Source organism: Hemiscyllium ocellatum, chromosome 15 (genome assembly GCF_020745735.1).
Source record: "Hemiscyllium ocellatum isolate sHemOce1 chromosome 15, sHemOce1.pat.X.cur, whole genome shotgun sequence".
Lineage (NCBI taxonomy): Eukaryota > Metazoa > Chordata > Chondrichthyes > Orectolobiformes > Hemiscylliidae > Hemiscyllium > Hemiscyllium ocellatum.
The window spans coordinates 64033809-64054589 of NC_083415.1; the positions used below are offsets into that span (position 1 = coordinate 64033809).

Here is a 20781-nt window from a genome sequence, read left to right on the forward strand (position 1 = left end):
AGGTTCTTGGGCACCAAGAAAGGTATAAAGAAGTAAGACAAGAAAATGCATATTACACAGGATATACATACATTCACACAGGAGTTCAGTCAAATTTATTGAAGGTTAAAAAGGGAGGAGTCATGCGGCCTATTTCTATTTTTTATGCGCCATACAATCCAACAATCAAATCTGAGCCTGTACTATTATTTACTCCAACACCAGTGTCCACTAAATTTTTAGCACCATAGTTTGGACCGACAGGAATCTCGGCAACAGGACAATACCTTTCTTATATTAGAAAGTTATTCAAAAAAGATTGAGACATGAATCTGTCAACGATCAGGAAGCAACTGTGCTAGAGAACAGTAGATATGCAAAATTAAAGCGGAGCTAAATACACATGAGCAATACATTCATATAAAAAGATTGAAAATAATGCATTTCCAATTGAATTCTTGCCTAGACAAAAAGCATAGACAGTTGATCCAGTTCTTAAAGCCACACTTTCTCTCAGTTACATTCACTAACCTGGTGTATGGAGTCGGGGGGACTTTCTATTAGGTTGAACTGGATTGGGCTCTGAGTTACTGCTATTCTGAGAAGATTCTTGAAGCCCAGATGCTCGGTCATGTTCATCTTCCTCCACCGCAGTGATGACAGCACCTACATCTCCTAACCTTAGGGCTGAAATTAGTAATACTCTTTGTATTAACTAAAATCTCAAAATATATTTAACAAACAATTCTCTTGTTTATACAAATACAAATTAATAATTTATAATTGTATCACTATCAAAGACACCAAGACATTCATCCTCTTGACAAAGTTATGTTTAGGTGCTGTGATATCTGTGTAACAGCCAATTTAAAAAGAGCTATTTCAGGTAAACACTAAACGCATTTTAGGTCGAGTTACTTACCAGCTATTTCAACAATGTCTTACTTCAGCTCATGGAGAGAAAAAAATGTTAGCTACAATTAATTGACTCAACAAAGATTACTAGCATATCCAGGATTTGGGACAAATGCTTAACAATTTATCAGTGAATATGAGCTCGACAGTTTCTTTACATCCTGAAGTTCAAATTGGTAAAGTTATTTATGAACCAACAGATACATATTTAATAAGATGGCAACATGTATACATTAGCTCTATGGTTATTAAACCAAAGTGAAAGATCATGAAAATCTATTTATGTCAATACCTAACCTGAACAATCTTTCAATTATCATTACAAAATGTTAGTAAGAAAATTATATTTTTCCATTTAGTATACATTGATCTTAAATATTTCCTGTCAACAACTGTTTACATTTTGATCTCAATTTTTATTTCATTTCTTAACTTTGTAAGCTTTCATAATGGAAAGGGCTAATTGCACAGCCAGCTTATGCAGGGCAATGCAAAGAGAGGACGGACAAGGATTTAGAGGCAGAGGAACGCAATTTAGGGTTGATTTTGTGACAGAGTCCAAAGAAGGACGGAACACCAAAGAACTTAAAATTGAGCATTTTAAAATTTGCCACGTTAGAAGAATACAGCTGGTATTGGATAAAAGTCAAGAAACAAGAGTTTGTTTTGCTGAGTTCAGAGTGTGTAGAAAACCAGGTGAGACCGAATAATCTAGAGGTGTAGACTGCAGAACTTCCCAGCATAACTTCCTGCTTGCTTGAAACACTATACATCACCTTCCCTCATCAGAATTTGGTAAACATTTCAAACTAAATTTGAGTGCAAGTGGTAAAGATTTTATTTCGCAACAAACTAATTACACTTACCTCCCATTTAACACCCTCATTTAACAAGTACCATGCCTATTGTTTAATGGCATTGAAAGAAAATCTACTTTATCACTGAAAAAGTTGTATGATAATTCAGTTTGTTTTTCTAAGTGAATTAAATCCAACCTGAGTATGTATTGCAATTGCTGACTTTCTCCCAATAAATCTGTTCTCCATTGTCAACCAGTGAAAACACCGGGTCACTGGGATGACAGTTACCCTATGATGAAAGACTAAACAAATTAAGTCTACATTTTCTGAACTGTAAGCAAGTTAAACAGAAAGATAAAGTATTTCTAAATGGCCGGGGTTGGGAAATGTTGACACTCAAAAGACCTAGATGCACTTGTTCATAAGTTACTAAAAGTTAGCGTGGTGCAGCAAACATTTAGGAAGAGAAACAGTATGGCAGCTTACATTGCAAAGTGATTTGAGTACAGGGTTAAAGATATCTAGCAGAAATGCTGCAGAACCTGGGTGAAACTGTGCCTAGTGTATTGTGTACTGCTTTAGTCTCCTTATCCAAGAAATGATATAGTTGGCGCAGAGGTAGTACAATGGAGATTCACCAAATTAATCTTTGAGATGGTGGAAATGTCTTATGACAAGAGAGTGAATTTTGAAGAACAAGGTGATTTCATTGAAACTCAAAATTCTTCCAAAACACCACAATTTGGATTTCAGGTCGTATGTTGTGTGATGAGTCCAGAAATAGGTAGACAATTTAAGAGATAAGGAGGAATTTTATCACGCCATAACTGGTGAATCTTTGGAATTCTTACTGCCAGAGAGTTGTGCATGTTCGATTATGAAGCATATTCAAGACAAAAAAAATTTTGTGATACAATAATACTAAGGAATATAAAATAACATTGTATTGAGGCAGATAGTCAGCCAAACCTAACTGAGAAGCTTGTTCGGGTGAATGGTCTATTCCTGTTATGATTTGACTGGAATTTAAAAATATACAGCAGGGCCTTGGCAAGGCAGACACAGATCACTTACCACATCTGGAGAAGTTAGAACATGAGGAACAGTCACAGAGTAAGGGACTGGTAATTTAGGACTGAGGTTAAAAGAAACTTCTTTGCTCAAAGGATGTGTATCCTTGGAATTCTTTATCTTTATAAGGGAAATCACAACCTTATAAATTGAGGTAAACTGACTTCTGGCGACTTCAGGAAACCAAATATTACAGGGATTGTCAAGACAAGTGGAACTGAAGTTGAAGATGATCCATGATCATACAGAAGACAGGTTCAATGAGATATGTGGTCTTCGCCAACTTCTGTTTCTTGCATTCTTCACTTTATTCTCCAACTTCAATTTAATAAAAAGTTTTCTTGATAAAAGTTTAAAAATAATTTTGAACTTGTATATTTGTACATTTCACTAGCAAACGAATCTGCTTTGGTGTTGATTCTGGTGTCAAGTTGCAGATAGATGGGACAATAAGATTGGAAACATGAAAATCAACGTTTCAGGCAAAAGCCCTTCATCAGGCATTCCTGATGATGAGCTTTTGCCCGAAACGCTGATTTTCCTGCTCCTCAGATGCTGCCTGACCTGCTGTGCTTTTCCAGCGCCACTCAAATCTGGACTCTCAACTCCAACATCTGCAGTACCTACTTCTGTGTAATAAGATTGGAAGGTCTAGACAAGATGAATAAGAAAAGCAGAGGTATGCTCAAAGACTGCCAAATGTTTTTCCAATTGCTGTTGGAAAACTGAAGCCTTTTCATTTCCCACTTCAGATAGATAAAACAAGTTAATCTCACATCGTCATGAACAGAGTTTACTGTGTAGCAGATTACAAGACCCATAGTTTCACTTTAAAGGAGAGTGATGATTGAAGAGTGTGTAAATAATTACTACACAGCATAAAAAATGGTAATGTTTTCTTTTGTGGTTCATTTCAAGATGTGATAATACATAAACTATATATGTCCTTGGGTACCTGAAATTGTCATTAAACTTTGCAGAATTTAGGAACCCTGGTTTAAAACTTTGGCTTCCACATACAATCTGTAGTTGTACGACTAAACACCTTGAATACTGATAAAGACTTTCCTGCCGAAGTTGTTTCTTCCATGTTTACAATGCAATTAAAAGGTCAATTGATTTAAATGTGCAGAGGAAACGTGTCATGGGTTGGGTATTTTGCTTTTCTAAACTTCAGAACATAGAACATTACAGCACAGTACAAGCCTTTCGGCCCTTGATATTGTGCCAAGTTGTGAAAACAATCTGAAGCCCAGCTAATCTATATTATTCCATGCTCGTCCAAATGTCTATCCAATGACCATTTATATGCCCTTAAAGTTGGCAAGTCTACTACGTTCCACGTACGCATGCAGTACGTTCCACGCCCCTAATACTCCAAGTAAAGGGCAGCCAGGGAACAGTTCAGAAGATCCAATTATTTCCAGTGGATCTGGGGTATACAGGATAGAAAACTGTCCCACTTGTCAGCTATTTTGTAATACTACATTCAGCCAGGTCAGAATACATTCACAGTAAGAAACATTTCTTTGTCTCCAATTTTGCTTACTTCAAACACACCTCAGATCGTTGCGTACAAACAGAGCATTCTGTATTTAATAAATGGACACTGGGAGCCTTGTGGATTGAGGAAGATGAGTGCAAATACTTGAATGCACCTACATGGACCTCAGCACAAAAATTAAGATGTTTCAACAGTATACATTGTAGAATGCATGAATAGTAAAGTTGAGGTGAATACATGCAGACGATCCTTTATTCATAGTTCCAAAATCCAAAAAGCTCCATAGTCCATTTTTTTTTGTGATGGTTTTTTTTCCTCATTACCACTTGATGCGTGTCACTCAGATGCGACATTGGGGGGGGGATTCTCTCCAAGGCCTGTTTTTACTTAGTTAGTCTGCTCCTCCACTAGGATTTTTAAAAATTTCACCATACAAACAGTCACTTATTCTGAAATTCAAAAAATTCCGAGCTCCAAAATAGCTGGTCCAACAATTTCGGATAAAGGATCGTCTACCTGTATTATAGATTTTAAAAAGTGAATGAGGAAAGGTTATGTTTTTCACTTTGGTAGGATAAATAGAAAAACTTTTCTTTTAAAATGGTGTGAAATATTCATGTATAATGGTCAAAGTTTGGGTTCTCCTCAGACAAGCAGCACAAGATTAGAGTAGAGGTACAGAAAGCAATTAGGAAGACAAATGGCATGTTAGCCCTTAGTGAAGTATAAGGGGAAGGAGGTCTTTTAATTATACAGGACTTTGATTAGTTCACGCTAGTGTGCAGTTTTAATTATTCACCGAAGAAATGAACTACTTGCGTTGGAGAAGGTTCAGCAAAGGTTTACTGCATTGATTCCTGGGATGAGGGGGTTGTTAGATGGTGAGACATTGAGCAGATTAACCCAATACTCTCTGGAGTTCAGGAAAATGAGAGATGATCTGATTGAAACATGCAGAATTTTGTGGAGACTTGATAGGGTAAACATTGAAAGGTTATTTCATATAATCAGAAAGGCTAGAACTAGAGGATACATTCTCAGAATGAGGGATCACTCATTTAAGAATGAGGCAAGTGGCAAATCTTTCATTCAGAATGTTGTGAATTTTTTACAATCATGTACACCAGAGGCTGTGGGACATCATTAGATATATTTTTAAGGCCAAAATGTATCTGATGAATTCTGGTGAAAATCAAGCAGGTGATTAAACTTGGAATCATGTAGTACAGAAGACAGCCTTTAAATTACTCAACCTACACTAGCCCCACATTCTGGCACTTGGCCCAAGCCTTGAATGTTACGACATTTAAAGAGCTCACCCAAGCCCTTGTTAAAGATTGTGAGGGTTCCCACCTGAACTACCCTCCCAAATAGTGCAATCCAGATTTTCACCAGCCTTTGCGTGAGATCTTTAAACTTCCTTTTTCACCTTAAAATTATACTCCCTTGTTAGTGATCCTCCATCCACCCTGTTCATGCCCCCTTAACTTTAGACACCTCAGGTCCGCTCTCAGCCATCTCTGCTTTAAAGAAAGCAATCAAAGCTATCAGCCTCTTCACAGCTAAACTGTTTCATCCCAGGTGACATCCTGTTAATTTGCTCTGGACCTCCTCCAGTGCTCAAGAACCTCACAGTCACACGTTCTGAATTCTGGACATATGTCCTCCCTCTCAAGATAAATGTGAATTACCCATTTAACACCCAAGCAAAGCCTCTTGCTACACACAGATTGACTCCTGGGTTTCAAATGGAACCTACTTTTTACCTGGTTATCTGCTTAGACCATAGCAAATAGGAACAGTAGTAAGCCATTCAGCCCCTCAAGCCTGCTTCACCATTAAATACGATCATAGCTCAGCCAACATTCCTCATGTCCACTTTCCTGCCCTTTCCTCATAGCTTTGATTCTCCTACTGATCAAGAATCTATCTTTCTCAGCCTTAAATACAGACAAGGATTCTGCCCCCACAGCTGTGTGACAAAACCTCTCAACCCTCCAAAGAGATTCCTCCTCATCTCAGCCTTAAATTGGTGCCTCTGGTCCTAAACTCACCCATGAGGGGAAATATCCTCACAGCATTTGCCCTATCAAAGGCCTTAACATTATATACTCTCATTCTCCTAAACCCGAGTAGAATCCCAAACTGTTTAGCTTTTGCTCATAAGACTTATAGAATTACCTTGGGATTCTCTGTATGCTCACCTGCCAGTGTTTTTCATTCTTCTCTTTCATCACTTTTTTTTAAGGACCTCCCTGCACATTCTGTACTCCACTTGGGCTGGGTCCACTATTTTTGTCATTAGTTAGTAAGTTTGAAGATGACACCATAATTGGAGGAATAGTGGACAGTGAAGGAGGTTATCTCAGATTACAACAGGATCTGGACCAGATAGGCCAATGGGCTGAGAAGTGGCAGATGGAGTTTAATTCAGGTTCTACATTTTGGGAAAGCAAATCTTAGCAGGATCTTTACACTTAATGGTAAGGTCCTCGGGAGTGTTGCTGAACAAAGAACCTTGGAGTGCAGGTTCATAGCTTCTTGAAAGTTGTGTCGCAGGTAGATAGGATAGTGAAGGTGGCATCTGGTATGTTTTCCTTTATTGGTCAGAGTATGGAGTACAGGAGTTGGGAGATCATATTGCGGCTGTACAGGTTAGGCCACTTTAGGAATATTGCATCCATTACAAGATAATGCATGGCTTAGAAAAGGTGGACGCAGGGAATTTGCTTCCGTCAGGCAGGGATATTAGGACCCGTGGACACAGCCTTCGAATTAAGGGGATCAATTTAAAATGGAAATGAAACATTTCTTCAGCCTGATGGTGAGCCTGTGGAATTCACTGCCACGGAATGCAGCAGAGACCAGAATGTTAAATGTCTTCAAGGCAGACAGTGATAAATTCTTAATCTCGCAAGGAACTAAGGGATACGGGGAGAGTGCGGGTAAGTGGTGTTGAAATGTCCATCAGCCATTACTGAATGGCAGAGCGGACTCGATGGTCTGAACGGCCTTACCTCCACTCCTATGTCTTATGGTCTTTTGTCAATATGTAACACAAATTTAAAATACCTTCTGCTGTGTCTAGCTGGCACTGCTCGCTACCATCTGCTTGCAGCTCCAATCTGAACGGTTCACTGGAGGATGGCAACAACGGATCCTTATCGCTCAGCATTTTCAATGCGGTGTCAATACCTTGAGACAAGTCCAGATTACTGATTAAAGAACTTTCTTCGGGGAGGTTTAAATGATTCTGAGGCAGAGACTGACCTACAGAATCCGAGATGTCCATAAAAAGATCCACAATGTGTTCTGGTTGCTGTGAAGAATAAGAAAACAGGGTATGATTATGACAAATGCTAAGCCATGTATATTAGGAAGCACAAGTATAAACAGCACAGAATAGCGTTGCTCTAAGTACATGCATTGTTTCCAAGTTTCACTCCATAATTATCAAAACATCCTAAAACTGCATTATCACAGAATCCCTACAGTGTGGAAGCAGGTCATTTGGCCCAACAAGTCCACACCAACCCTCCAAAGAGCATCCAACCCAGACCCATTCCCCCTAGTAACCCTGCATTTCCCATGGCTAATGCACCTAGCCTGTATATCCCTCAACATGATGGGCAACCTAGCATGGACAATACGTTTAACCTCATCTTTGAACTGAGAAAAGAAACCTATGCAGACACAGGGAGAATGTAGAAATCCCACAAAGACAGTCACCCAAGGGTGGAATTGAACCTGGGTCTCTGGTGCTGCAAGGCAGCACTGTTAACCACTGAGCCTCCGTGTTGCCAATATACTTTACTAGTTTTCCAAACCTAAAATTTCAAAAACTTCTGCAAGTCAGTAACTTGTTCCTTCACTCATGACGGTATTAATTACAAAAGTTAATTGCTTATTCTCAACTTTTGCCAACTGTATACCAGGAAATAAAGATCGCCCAATCAATACAAGCATTAAATAGTCATGTAAAAGTAGTAACTTGTATTCATATCTAGTCTTTCGTAATTTCAGGAAACCTCAAAGCGCTTACAGACAGCAGCATGCTTTTGTAACTTAGTCACTGCTTTAATGTAGGGCTGCTGCAGCTTAAGCAACTTGGTTGCACTAAGCAAAGTTCCATAAGCTCTACACAGTATTATTAAAACACGATATCTGATCTTTAGTAATTTGGTTGAGGAATTGGCCCAGGATGCTATGGTCCCAGATCTTCTGCAAATACTGGATATCTTTTAGATTCACCCAAGAGGATTATCAAGAGTACCTTTATATCCTTGGAAGATACAATGTATCAATTTCAACACTCCATTGGCTTCAGCAAAAGGTTCTGTGTTCCTGATTTGACTCAGATTTCATGTACTGCACAGTGCCACAATTCTCACTTTTGGTACGCTGCTACATTTATGAAGCTAAGGGCATCTGAACCTTTCCAACCTATTCAAGGCCAGAAAATAGGATTAATCTAGTTCACTTCTGCATCAATTGGGAATTTCATTGCTTCATACAAAATACCAACCACGGAATTACACAAATCACCAAGGTTTTAATATCTAAAACAATCCACTGAAAAAGTAAAACCGAACCTCCAACATTTCATTACTGTTCACAATTCACAAACTAGCCTTGATAACCACCAGTCAGAGCTCCAGAAATTAATAGATGGAAAGTTTATTACTAATTTGATTGTTAACTCTTAATTGCCCTCAGATGGCCTAGCTATTCAGTTACAATCAAGCAAGTAGCTCATTTCAGTCACAGTCAGATCCCAGGAGAGATAAAGAAAACCTGAAATGCCCTCTGGTGTGGCATTTCAGGTGTGACAAAAAAGTTGCCACTTCACAAGAGGACCCGAATGTCATTCAGATCAAAAGGTTTCAAGTGGTTCAAAAATAACACGAATATTCTTTGGCCTGATCCCAAACAGTGTCGGCTGTGTTTCAGTGGATAGTGCAGTCATACTGAGTCAGAAGTTGTGGGTTCAAGTCCCACTTCAGTGGGAAACAGAAAAATCTAGGCTCCACTTCAGTGCAGTACCAAGAGATGTGCTGACAGAGATGTTGATTTTTTAGAATGAGGTGTTAAACCAAACACTACCTGCCTTCTCAGTAGGATCAAAACTATTTTACAATTATTCTGAAGAGCAGGAGAGATACTGTGGTGTCCTGGCTAATTTTAAAGTACCTTATCAAGAGTACAAGTTCAAATTCTACAATGGCAGCTAGAAACATTCATAGTCAATTAACATCTGGAATAAAAAGCTACTTTCAGTAACTATGATCTGCCAGATTTAAGAAAAAAAACCCATTTGACTCACTAATACCTTTCAGGACAGGAAATCTGCCATTCTTACCAGTCCAGTCTATGCCTGACACTAGATCTGAGTTTGGTGACTAGTGGTTTAGGTGTGTGATCAGTTCCTGGATTATTGTCTACAGTGGATAAGGTTGAATTAGTCGATAGGATTCACAATGGCAGAAGAGCTCAGTTCCACGGAATCTGCCTCCTGCAATATGTGGGAAATCAGACAGACATCCAGTCTCCATGGGGACTGAGTGTGCAGAAAGTATATTCAGCTGCAGCTCCTGATATTTTGAATGGAGCACCAGGAATGCGGACAGACTCACTGTGGAACATCCATGAGTCTGAGGATGTCATAGATAGGGCATTTAGCAAGCTGGGCACAGACAGAAAATGTGATCATTCCTTTCTCAAACAGGAATATCCTAATATAGGGTCTCAGGCAGCAGCCACAACTGCCACTGTTCCACAACAGGGAGGGTCGAATGGTGCTCAATGCTGAGCACTGCTGCCTCACAGCACCAGGGTCCCAGCTGAGATTCCATCCTCGGGTGACTGTGTAGAGTTTGCACATTTTCCTTGTGCCTGCTTGTGTTTCCTCTCTTAGCCCAAAGATGTACAGGTTAGGTGGATTGGCCATGCTAAGTTGCCCATAGTATCCAGGGATGTGCAGGCTGGAAATGCAGGGTTACAAGGATAGGGTAGGGTTCTGGGTGGGATGCTCTTCAGAGGACCAACGTGGACTCAATGGGCCAAATAGCCTACTTCCACACTGTAGGGATTCTATCAAATGTGGATGAGTAGTAAACAATGATAAGGACCCTATAGTCAGGGATACAGATAGGCATTTCTGTGGCTGCAAGGGAGACTCCAGGATTGCGTTTTGCTTCCTTGGTGCCAGGGTCAAGAATAGCGGAGTATAGGATGTTCTGAAGTGGGAGGTTGAGTAGCCAGAGGTTGTGGTCCATATTGGTACCAACGATATAAGCAAAAAAGGGAAATGAGATCCTGCTAAGGAAGTTCAGGTAGGAAAAGCAGGAGCTCGGTGGTTATAATCCCAGGATTATTTGGTGTACCACGTGCAAGTGATGTGAGGAAACAGGAAGAGAGTACAGTTAAATATGTGGCTGAAGAGTTGGAAGGCCTTCAGGTATGTGGACTATTGGGATGTCTTTCTGGGCAGATGGGAGTTGTACAAGGAGGATGCATTGCACCTAAACTTCAAAACTCTGTCATCAGGATCTTTCCTTGCAATAAGCTCTGTTCAGCTATTAGGCCTCTGCTTACTAGCCTACAGTGTTTGAAGTTCTCAGCATCTCTATGGCCTTACCTTTCCCTATTCCTGTAATCTCCATCAGCACTATAAATCTGCAGAAATATCTACGCTACTCAGTTCTTTTCCCTTATATATCCCCAATTTGAACTGTTCCACTATGGTTGCCAAGCTTACAGATGACTTGGATCAAAGCTCTGAAATACTCTCCCTACATTTCTCAGCAACACTGTCTGGCTTACCTCCTTTAAAGCACTATTTAAAAACAACCTTTTTGACCAAGCTTTAGGTCTCTGACCTAATATGTCCTTTTCGGAGGATCAGTTGTCTAACTCTTTATAAACTGCCTGTGAAGCACCTTGGAATGTCTTACTTTATTAAAGGTACAATGTGATCTGAACAAATGGGCAGCACTGTGGCTCAACGGTTAGCACTGCTGGCTCCGTACGAGCGACCTGGGTTCGATTCCAGCTTGGAGACTGTAGTTGGAGTTTACATAGTCTTCCCATGTCTGTGTGGGTTTCTGCTAAACTTTTCTTCCACAGTCCAAATATGTGAAAGTTAGGTGGACTGGCTTGGCTAAATTGTCCATAGTGTCTTGGGTTGTGCAGGATAAATTGATTAGCCATTGTAAGAGTGGGAATTTGGGGATAGGGTGGGAGCTGGGTTTGGATTGGATGGTCTTTGGAGGGTTGGTGCAGACTCAAAAAGGGTCAAATGGCCTCTTTCTGCACTGTGGAAATTCTACAATTAGTAAAATGCAAATTCAGGTGTAGTTTCAACTTTCTCTACACTTGATGGTAAACTGAAAAAAGAAAGTGTGTGCTTATTGGTTATCTTTTAACAATGGTCTATAATACAGGTGAAAAGGATGGACTTCAATCCTAGAGAAATAGCAATTTTGTATGGAGATAAAATACAGTGTCAATTTGGTGCATTTCCAGTCAAATAAGCTAACAAGTAACACCAAAGCATGCAGAAGCAGCATTCAGTGTTTGGGAGAGAGCAGGGCACTAATCTATTATACATCACTGGATTGATTGCTGAGAATGCTGACTTACATAGGACTTGCACACTTGATGTTAACATACTGTCTGCAACTACAGACAAAAAATTTCAATGCTAAACTGACATGTGCATCATCTGGTAAACTTATGGCAGAAATACAAGCTTTGTTGTAAAGAATCGTTCTGCAAAGTTCTGCACTGATGGTTAAGCAAACATTTGCATGAAAATCTTTGACCTGTATTACATGCTAGGCGTTTTCTTCAACATTGGGACATGTGACTGTTTCACAAAAGCCACACCTATGACCCATAAGTGATTTCTATTCAATAACATTGCTCCAGGACATCAATAGAACATAAAACATTACAGTGCAGGACAGGCCCTTCGGCCCTCGATGGTTCTACAGGTCAGCACAACAATCTAAAGCTCACCTAACCTACACTATTCTATTCTCGTCCATATGCCTATCCAATGACCATTTAAATGCCCTTAAAGTTGGCAAGTCTACTACTGCTGCAGGCAGTGCATTTCACACCCCTATTAATCCGAGTAGAGAAACTATCTCTGACGTCTGTCTTATATCTATCACCCCTCAATTTACAGCTACATCCCTCATGCTAGCCATCATCATCCAAGGAAAAAATCACTTACTGTCCAACCTAGCAACCCAGGTTCAAAAAACAAACAGGATACGTATGCAAGTTAGAGATTCGTAGCTTATCATAAACTATTATTGCCAGATTCCTCTCCAACATGCAACTTAATTCTATTCATTGTATATCCTTTGACAAATGATTGTTATATGTAATGAAAACATTAATTTATTTTGCCATTTTCCTGCTCAATTGCACTAATAGTTTAAAATCATTCAGTAAAGCTGCTTCTGATCTCTATTCCTTTCTCAGTTCATTCTAGCATTAAGCTTGAGAGATCCCACGCAGCACTTTCCCTTCCCACCCATGTCGTCAGTATCCTCTAGGTCTGTTACCTAATTCTTACATGATTGATAATCCAGAAGCCTTGGCAAATATTCCCAAGGACAGGCCCAACAGTTTAAACGTTTCAGTTCAGTTTTTTAAAAAGTTTGCAGTTGTATATGACTCTGATGCGGCCGCATCTGGAGTATTGTGTGCAGTTTTGGTCGCGACACTATAGGTAGGATGTGGAGGCATTGGAACAGGTGCAGAGGTGGTTTACCAGGATGCTGCCTGGTATGGTAGGAGAATCGTATGAGGAAAGGCTGAGGCAATTGGGGTTGTTTTCATTGGAGAAAAGGTGGTTTAGGGGTGACTTGATAGAGGTGTACAAGATGATTAGGGGTTTAGATAGGGTTGACAGTGAGAACCTTTTTCCACGTATGGAGTCAGCTATTACGAGGGGGCATAGCTTTAAATTAAGGGGAGGTAGGTATCGGACAGATGTTAGGGGTAGATTCTTTACTCAGCGAATCACGAGTTCATGGAATGCCCTGCCAGTAGCAGTGGTGGACTCTCCCTCTTTATGAGCATTTAAACAGGCATTGGATAGGCATATGGAGGATAGTGGGCTAGTGTAGGTTAGGTGGGCTTGGGTTGGTGCAACATCGAGGGCCAAAGGGCCTGTACTGCGCTGTATTTTTCTATGTTCTATGTAATAAACTTGGCTCAGTGAAATTAACTACTGAGCTGTCTAATTGTTTTAAAATACCAGAGAGAAAAATATTGAACAGATAGATAATACTAATATATAAAATAGAATGTTAATAGACGAAGTCTGAGTAAGGGAAAAAGTAATGAAGTCTAAATCAGCATCAAGTGAATGTGAATGCATAAAGTACAGTAAATAAAATCGGGGAGTTCAAAGCACCGATTATCATATGGAAATATGATGTGATGGCAATAAAGATCTGGCTAAAGGAAAAGCACATGTTAAATATTCCTGAGCACTAAGCATTCAGAAAAAACAGGAAAGGAAGACCAGTGGCAGTATTGGTTGAGGAAACCACTGCAGTGCCAGAGGATGCCCCAGGGGGGTTCAAGTAAGGAACCAATCTGGCTACAGTGAAGGAACAAAAAGAGTGCAATTATATTGCTTGTTCACATTCTCTAGTCCACCAACTAGTCAAAGGACATAGAGGGACAAACATACAAGGAACTTATCAAGACGGCAACATTGTAGAGAAATTACTAAGGATTTTAATTCTTCAAATGTAGACTGGAACAATGATAGCGCTAAGGGAAGGGAGGGGCAAACATTCCAAGATTGTGCTCAGAAAGATCTCCTCCAGCAGTATGCACCCTGTCGAACTAAAAAGCAAACACTATGGCTTGGAAATGATGTGGGTGAAATAGGTCAAGTGGAAGAATATTTAGGAAACAGTGATCATTGTACCTCAAGGTTTAGGAGGATGATATAAAAGGACAATATGAATAATTAATTTCTAGAGGATTAACGTCAATGGGGCAAGAATGGAACCAGGCCAAACTGGAATAAACTGACTGACATGAGAAATAAATCATGAAGAATGGATACTTCAAAGAGGATATGGTTCAAGTACACTTAAGGTTCTCCCTCAAAACAAAACAGAAGGGCAACAAATCCAGAGTGCCATGGATGACTGGGGTGACAGAAATTAAATCAAAGAAGAAATTGTGCTCAACACAGGTATCTGGTAGAAAATAAAACCCCAATAATGAAAAGGAATACTGAAGATTCAGAAGAGATCACGAAAAGATTGCAGTAGCAAAAAGGAATCATGAGAAAAGACGACAGATAATGTAAGGAGGAACCCCAATGAATTCTACAAGCACATCAACAGGAAGGGAGGCAAAAATTAGCCAACAATAGGACAATTAGCTTAGCATCTATTTCTGGAGAAACACATCAATTGTTAAGGGAGCAACAGCAGAATATTTGGGAAATCATAATCTAGTCAAGCAGAGTTAGCATGGCTCAAAGAAAGGGAAATAGTGTCTGACTAATTTGTTAAAGTTTATTTTTTGAAGAAGCCTGAACCAAAGTGGATAGAGGGGAATCAGTAGATATATTTTATCTGGACTACCGGAAGGCATTTTGACGAGGTACAGTCAGTTCTGCTACATGCAAATAGTTTTGCTTTGTGCAATCTCGCGTTCTAAGAAAATCATGCAATTGCCGCTCCATTTAAACTACATTATAGCCAATAACAGGTAAGGAAAGTTTGCATTCTACAAATAACTGTCTAAATTCTTTGATTGCATTAAAGCCAATTTGCATTGAAGAAATGAGTGTTATAGCAGAACCAACTGTACCACAATAAAAGGTTAAGTCATAAGGTAAGAACCCACACTATTGGTGGAAGTATATTGACATAGATAGAGAATTGGTTAATGAGAAGGAAACAGCAAATGAGAATAAGGGATTAGTTATCAGGTTAGTGACCTGTGACCAGTGAGGTTCCACAACATGTATTAATAACTTGGAGGTAGGAAGCCAATACAATGTAAATACTTGCAGACTACACAAAAATAGGTAGAAAGGCAAGATGCGAGAGGGACACAAACAATTTACAGAGAGATACTGAAAGTTGAAGTAAATGGGCAAAAAGTTGGTAAATAGTAATGTGGGAAAAAGTGAAGTTCTTCATTTTTGGAGAACAAAAGAACCAAGAATTATTTAAATGGAGAAAAACTGCAAAAAAACTAGAATACAACAGCTGTTCCCTACACACCCTATCCATCCCCCATAATGTGAAATCATGTCCCCCACTCAGCCTTCTCTTCTTTGAAGAAAGCAATTCAAACTTAAGTCTTTCCCTGTAGTTCAGTTGCTCCAACCCAGGCAGCATCCTGGTAAACCTCCTCTGTATTCCCTCTAACACTATCACATCCTTTTGCAGTGAGGTGACCAGATCTGCATACATTACTCCAGCTGTGACCTAATCAATGTTCTGGACAACTCTCATATTACCTCTTTGCTCTTGTACTCTATGCCATGACTGATGAAAGCAAATGTCCTATATACCTTCTTAACCTATTCATTGCTGTGTTGGCTTCAGGGACCTAAGATCTCTCTGTTCCATTGGGTGATCCAGTGTCCTGTCATTCATTAAACACTCCCTCATTTTGTTTCTTCTTCTGAAGTGCATCACACCACATTATTTTCTAGAATCAATAGAGATGGACAGCTCGGAAAGACACCATCCACACTGACCAGATATTCTGAATTAATCTAGTCCCATTTGCCATCATTTGGCCCACATCCTCTAAATCCTTCCTATTCATATACCCATCCAGATGTCTTCTGAATGCTGTAATTGTATTAGCCTTCACCATGATCTCTGGCAGCTCAATCCATACATATGAAAAAGTTCCCCTTCAAGTCCCTTTTAAATCTTTCCTCTCTCAGCTTAAACTTACACTCTCTCATCGTGGACTCCCCCACCATGGGGAGAAGATCATGGCTATTTACCCTATCGATGCCAGTCATGATTTTATTCACCTCTACAAGGTCACTCTTCAGTCTCTGATCATCCAGAGAGAATAGTCCCAGTCTATTCAGCGCTCCCCATTGCTCAAATCCTGGCAATATCGTTGTCAACCTTTTCTGAACTCTTTCAAGTTTCACAACATCTCTCCCGAGAACAGTGAGACCAGAATTGAGCACATTACTTCAATCAAGGTTAAATATTATCTGCCACTGCCCATCTGATCAACTTATTTATATCTTCCAGTAACCTAAAGCCATCGTCTTCATTACTGACACCAACATTGGTAGAGTAGTTGCCTGTAAACGTGGTTAACATTTCCCCCATATTTTTCTTCTATATCATTTATGTATATAACAAACAGTAAGGGTCCCAGTACTAATCCCTGTGGTACACCACTGGCTGGCTTCCAGTCACAAGGGCAGCCTCTTATCACTACCTTGTGTGCTCTATTACTAAGCCAGTTTCTGACCCATTTCATCGTGTTTCCCGGAATTCCTCATGCTTTAAACTTTTCAGTCAGTCTCCTATGTGGTACCTTGTCAAAAGCTAAAATCTATATAAACTACATCAACCTTCCTTGTGCACAAACTTGATCAACCTTGAGTAAGGCAGATTGGAGACCAAGACGTGGTTTCACATATGGAGGCAAGAGGCATAATTGGGACATTAAATGAATACTTTAAATCTATCTTTACCAAGGAGCAGCTGCTACCCAGGCCATAGTGACAGAGAAGGAAGTATCCAAACATTATGAAGCGAGAGTGGAGGTTGGAGGGGCATTAGCCATCATCCTTGAATCTTTCCTAGACTCCGGGAAGGCACAAAAGGATCAAGAATTGCAGACATTATACGCCTGTCCAATAAAGTCTAAGGATGAATCCAGCAATAACAATTTAACTTCAGTGGTCCAATTATTCAGGATAGAATTGATAGTTACATGATAAAAGGTGGCTGTTTACAAAGAGCCAGCATAGATTTCTAAAAGAGAAATTGTGTTTGATTAACTGGCTGGACTTTTTTTTGATGTGGAGACAAAGAATTGAAGTGGATATGTTGATGTGGTTGATTTGGATTTTCAAAAGGCATTTGATACAGTGTCACATACAACAGGCTTGTGAGAAAAGCTGTAGATTATGGGATGAAAGGGATAATGGTATCTCAGATTTCCACCATCAGCAATATTCTGCTTTTGTGCTCGAGGAAGGAGTCTAATTATAAAGACCACATCTTTCATTTTTATTTTGGACTGTGGATCAAAATAGGGAATAGATTACTTAAACTAAGGACTGTGCAAGGAATTGCTGCACTTTTAAAAATAATTTACTGGAATTCATTGTGAGCTGCATTTTGACTGTTGCTTTGTTCAAGTGACGAGGGATAATGCTCAGACACCAACAGCTCCATGAGTGCGTGCAGAGCAAGCTTGGCCCAAGATGGGTTGCTAATCTGTTTATGCAATCAGGACCAAGGTGGAGGAGGGCAGGGGTCATTAGGATGACAACTCTGATTGGTACCTTGGTAGGTGGCAAGTGTGTACAAACAAGACAGGTGTTAAGAGACTTCCAGATTAGAAGGGAAAGGGTCTCTTTGTTGTTTAAAAAAACATACTAAAATCTGGAAGTGCTGAGGTGAAGTTTAGAAATAGCAGGGTTATGTTACAGCTGTATAGGGTGCTGGCGAGGCCACACCTAGAGTAGTGTGTGGGGTTTTGGTCTCCTTGCTTGAGAAAAGACATACTGGCACTGAAAGGGGTGCAGAGGAGGTTCACTCGGTTGATTCTGAAATGGAGATGGTTGGCTTATGAGGCGACATTGATTAGCCTGTGACTGTGCATAGGAATTAAAAAGAATGGAGTGGGATGGAGGATCTTGTGGAAACATAAAATTATGGACAGCGAGAGCCTTTTTTCTCAGATGTTGATGGAAAGCATGAGGGGACATAGCTTTAAATTGAGGTGTGATAGATATAGGACAGATGTCAGAGTTAATTACTTTACTCGAAGTTGTAGGAGCTGGGAATGCACTGCATCATAGTAGACACACCAGCATAAAGGGCATTTAAATGGTCATTGGATGGAATTGGAATAGTGAAAATGGCTTCAGATTGGTTCTGTAGGTCAATGCAACATTGAAGGCCTAAGGGCCTATATTGCGCTGTAATGTTCTATGAAGAGAATAGATAAGACAGAAGCACGAAGGTTGTTTCCGCTGGTGGGTGAAACTAACACTAGGGGGGAAAGCCTCAAAATAAGGGGGAGCAGACTTAGTTCTAAGTTGAGGAGGATTCAAAGGTTGTGAATCTGTGGGATTCCTTGCCCAGTGAAGCAGGTGAAGTTACATCATTGAATACTTTTAAGGCAAAGATAGATTTCTGAACAGTGAAGGAAGTAAAGGTTATTGTGTGTTGTAAGTGGAGCCAAGTCCACGAAATGCCCAGTCATGATATTACCGAATGGCGGAGCAGGCTCGATGGGCTGGATGGCCTATTCCTGCTCCTACTTCTTGCATTCTCATCCTCTTATATCTAGCTGTTCTCTTCCATCATTTGCCACAAGCTGTTACCACTAATCAGTGATTATGAAACTTAATCAGTTTCAATTGCCCTGGGTCTACAGTAAAGAACTTGAAAAGCATAAGGTGATCAGATCTGAAGATCTTGATAATGAAAGGGATACCTCAACGAATACGGTGCACTGGAGTGACTGAACTATGTATGCTATGAGTGGAGGGAAATATGAACGTTTGCCTGTGTCTGTCTACGCGTCTAACGGCTTTAAGAGGGGGTTAGAGTTTTAGCTAGTAGGGTTTTGTGTTACTAATAGTTTTGTTTGCCTGTGGTTAGAACTGATTTCTTTACAACCAGTGGTAGCTTCTTATTAAATAGAGAAACCTGGTCAGTGTTTTCTGCAAACCCAAGTTCATCTGAGGGGTAAACTTGGGACTTTGAATAATCTGATCAAGTCTTTAGAGTTTTATGATGACCCTGGGAGTAATGGTGTTCAAGTTTAGAAATGCATTGTGACAAGTTTAAAAGGTTAATTTTTGATTCTGAAACAAAAGGAAGAACTCAAAAATGACAAAGAGCAAAAACTGTTCAGATTCATTGGTATATCCACAAACAAACACTCAAGTATATTACATGGGCGGCATGGTGGCACAGTGGTTAGCACTGCTGCCTCACAGCGCCTGAGACCCGGGTTCAATTCCCACCTCAGGCGACTGACTGTGTGGAGTTTGCACTTTCTCCCCGTGTGCTCTGGTTTCCTCCCACAGTCCAAAGATGTGCGGGTCAGGTGAATTGGCCAAGCTAAATTGCCCGCAGTGTTAGGTAAGGGGTAAACGTAGGGTATGGGTGGGTTGCGCTTTGGCAGGTCGGTGTGGACTTGTTGGGCCGAAGGGCCTGTTTCCACACTAAGTAATCTAATCTAATCTAAAAAAAAATTGTTAGCACTCCAACAGGAATTTAACTTACTTCAGCACAAGTAGCCATTTAAGCAGCAGCATAAATATGAAGGGAAATGAATAGCAACTGAAAGGTGACACACTAAAGGCACAGGGAACTGTTATGGAAACAGAAATGAATGAGCAGCTTCAACACAAGGTTTAGGTAGCTGCACGTTGAGTGGCCTCTTTCTATACTGTTAATTCCTATAATTCAATTTCTCGTGGACATGCTTACGATGAGTCTACAGTTACATTATTTGTGAAGGGGAAGGCAGTTTGCAGTGATGTATATTCCTACTGAAAGAAAGAATTTGGAAGAGGCTTGTTACAGATTTTCTTAGAATGTGCTGTTTCTTAAATGACTCAAAACTTCTCTTTTGAAAATCAATAGAGGTAAGTCAACAGGAAGTGCAAGATAAATAGAAACTTAAACACACTAGCTTATTCACTGCAATTACAGTTAATGCCAATTATTATTGTTAATGCATCAAGTTATCCTCCTGAGAATCACTGCCACCAACACCACTCAAACAAATTTGAAACTTTAAACTGTGATCTTTCAATTTCTGAATAGAAATGAAACAAGTGGTTCGTTAATGCTTTTCAATGGCAGGGATTGACCAAAACACAAACCTATATTCAACAAATCATCCAAGAGACAACACATCTGTCTAACAATGCTGTGTTGAAGTGTCACTACAAAGTGTACATAATTTGCGGGAGAGCTTGATCCCATGATTGTTGATACATGTGGCATCTGGTAAAATTACACAGACTTAAAATTCCAATAATGTTTAGCACACAGAAGCATTTGAGAAACTAATCCAGTTCAGAGCAAATGCTGCCTCTTGGCAGTGGGACAGATCTAAATTAAATGCATCACAACAAAATCCCAACCTTTAGTTAATTATGTTTCAGTGTTTTAATCCATTCACACGTAGAGTCATTGAGATGTACAGCATGGAAACAGACCTTCCGGTCTAACTCGTTCATGCCAACCAGATATCCCAACCCAACATAGTCCCACCTGCCAG

General features: G+C 39.9%; 1 protein-coding gene across 1 annotated transcript in view; it reads right to left on the bottom strand.

Moving 5' to 3' along the window:
• The window catches only part of LOC132823015 (death-inducer obliterator 1-like), a 142429-nt gene that overhangs the window by 92513 nt on the left and 29135 nt on the right, over positions 1 to 20781 (bottom strand). Inside the window, exons 2-3 of the mRNA XM_060836546.1 lie at positions 7342 to 7588; positions 511 to 666 (exon numbers count right to left, since the gene is read on the bottom strand). Coding sequence (XP_060692529.1) covers positions 511 to 666; positions 7342 to 7561 — 376 coding nt within the window. The 5' untranslated portion in view covers positions 7562 to 7588. The remainder of the gene's footprint in view (positions 1 to 510; positions 667 to 7341; positions 7589 to 20781) is intronic.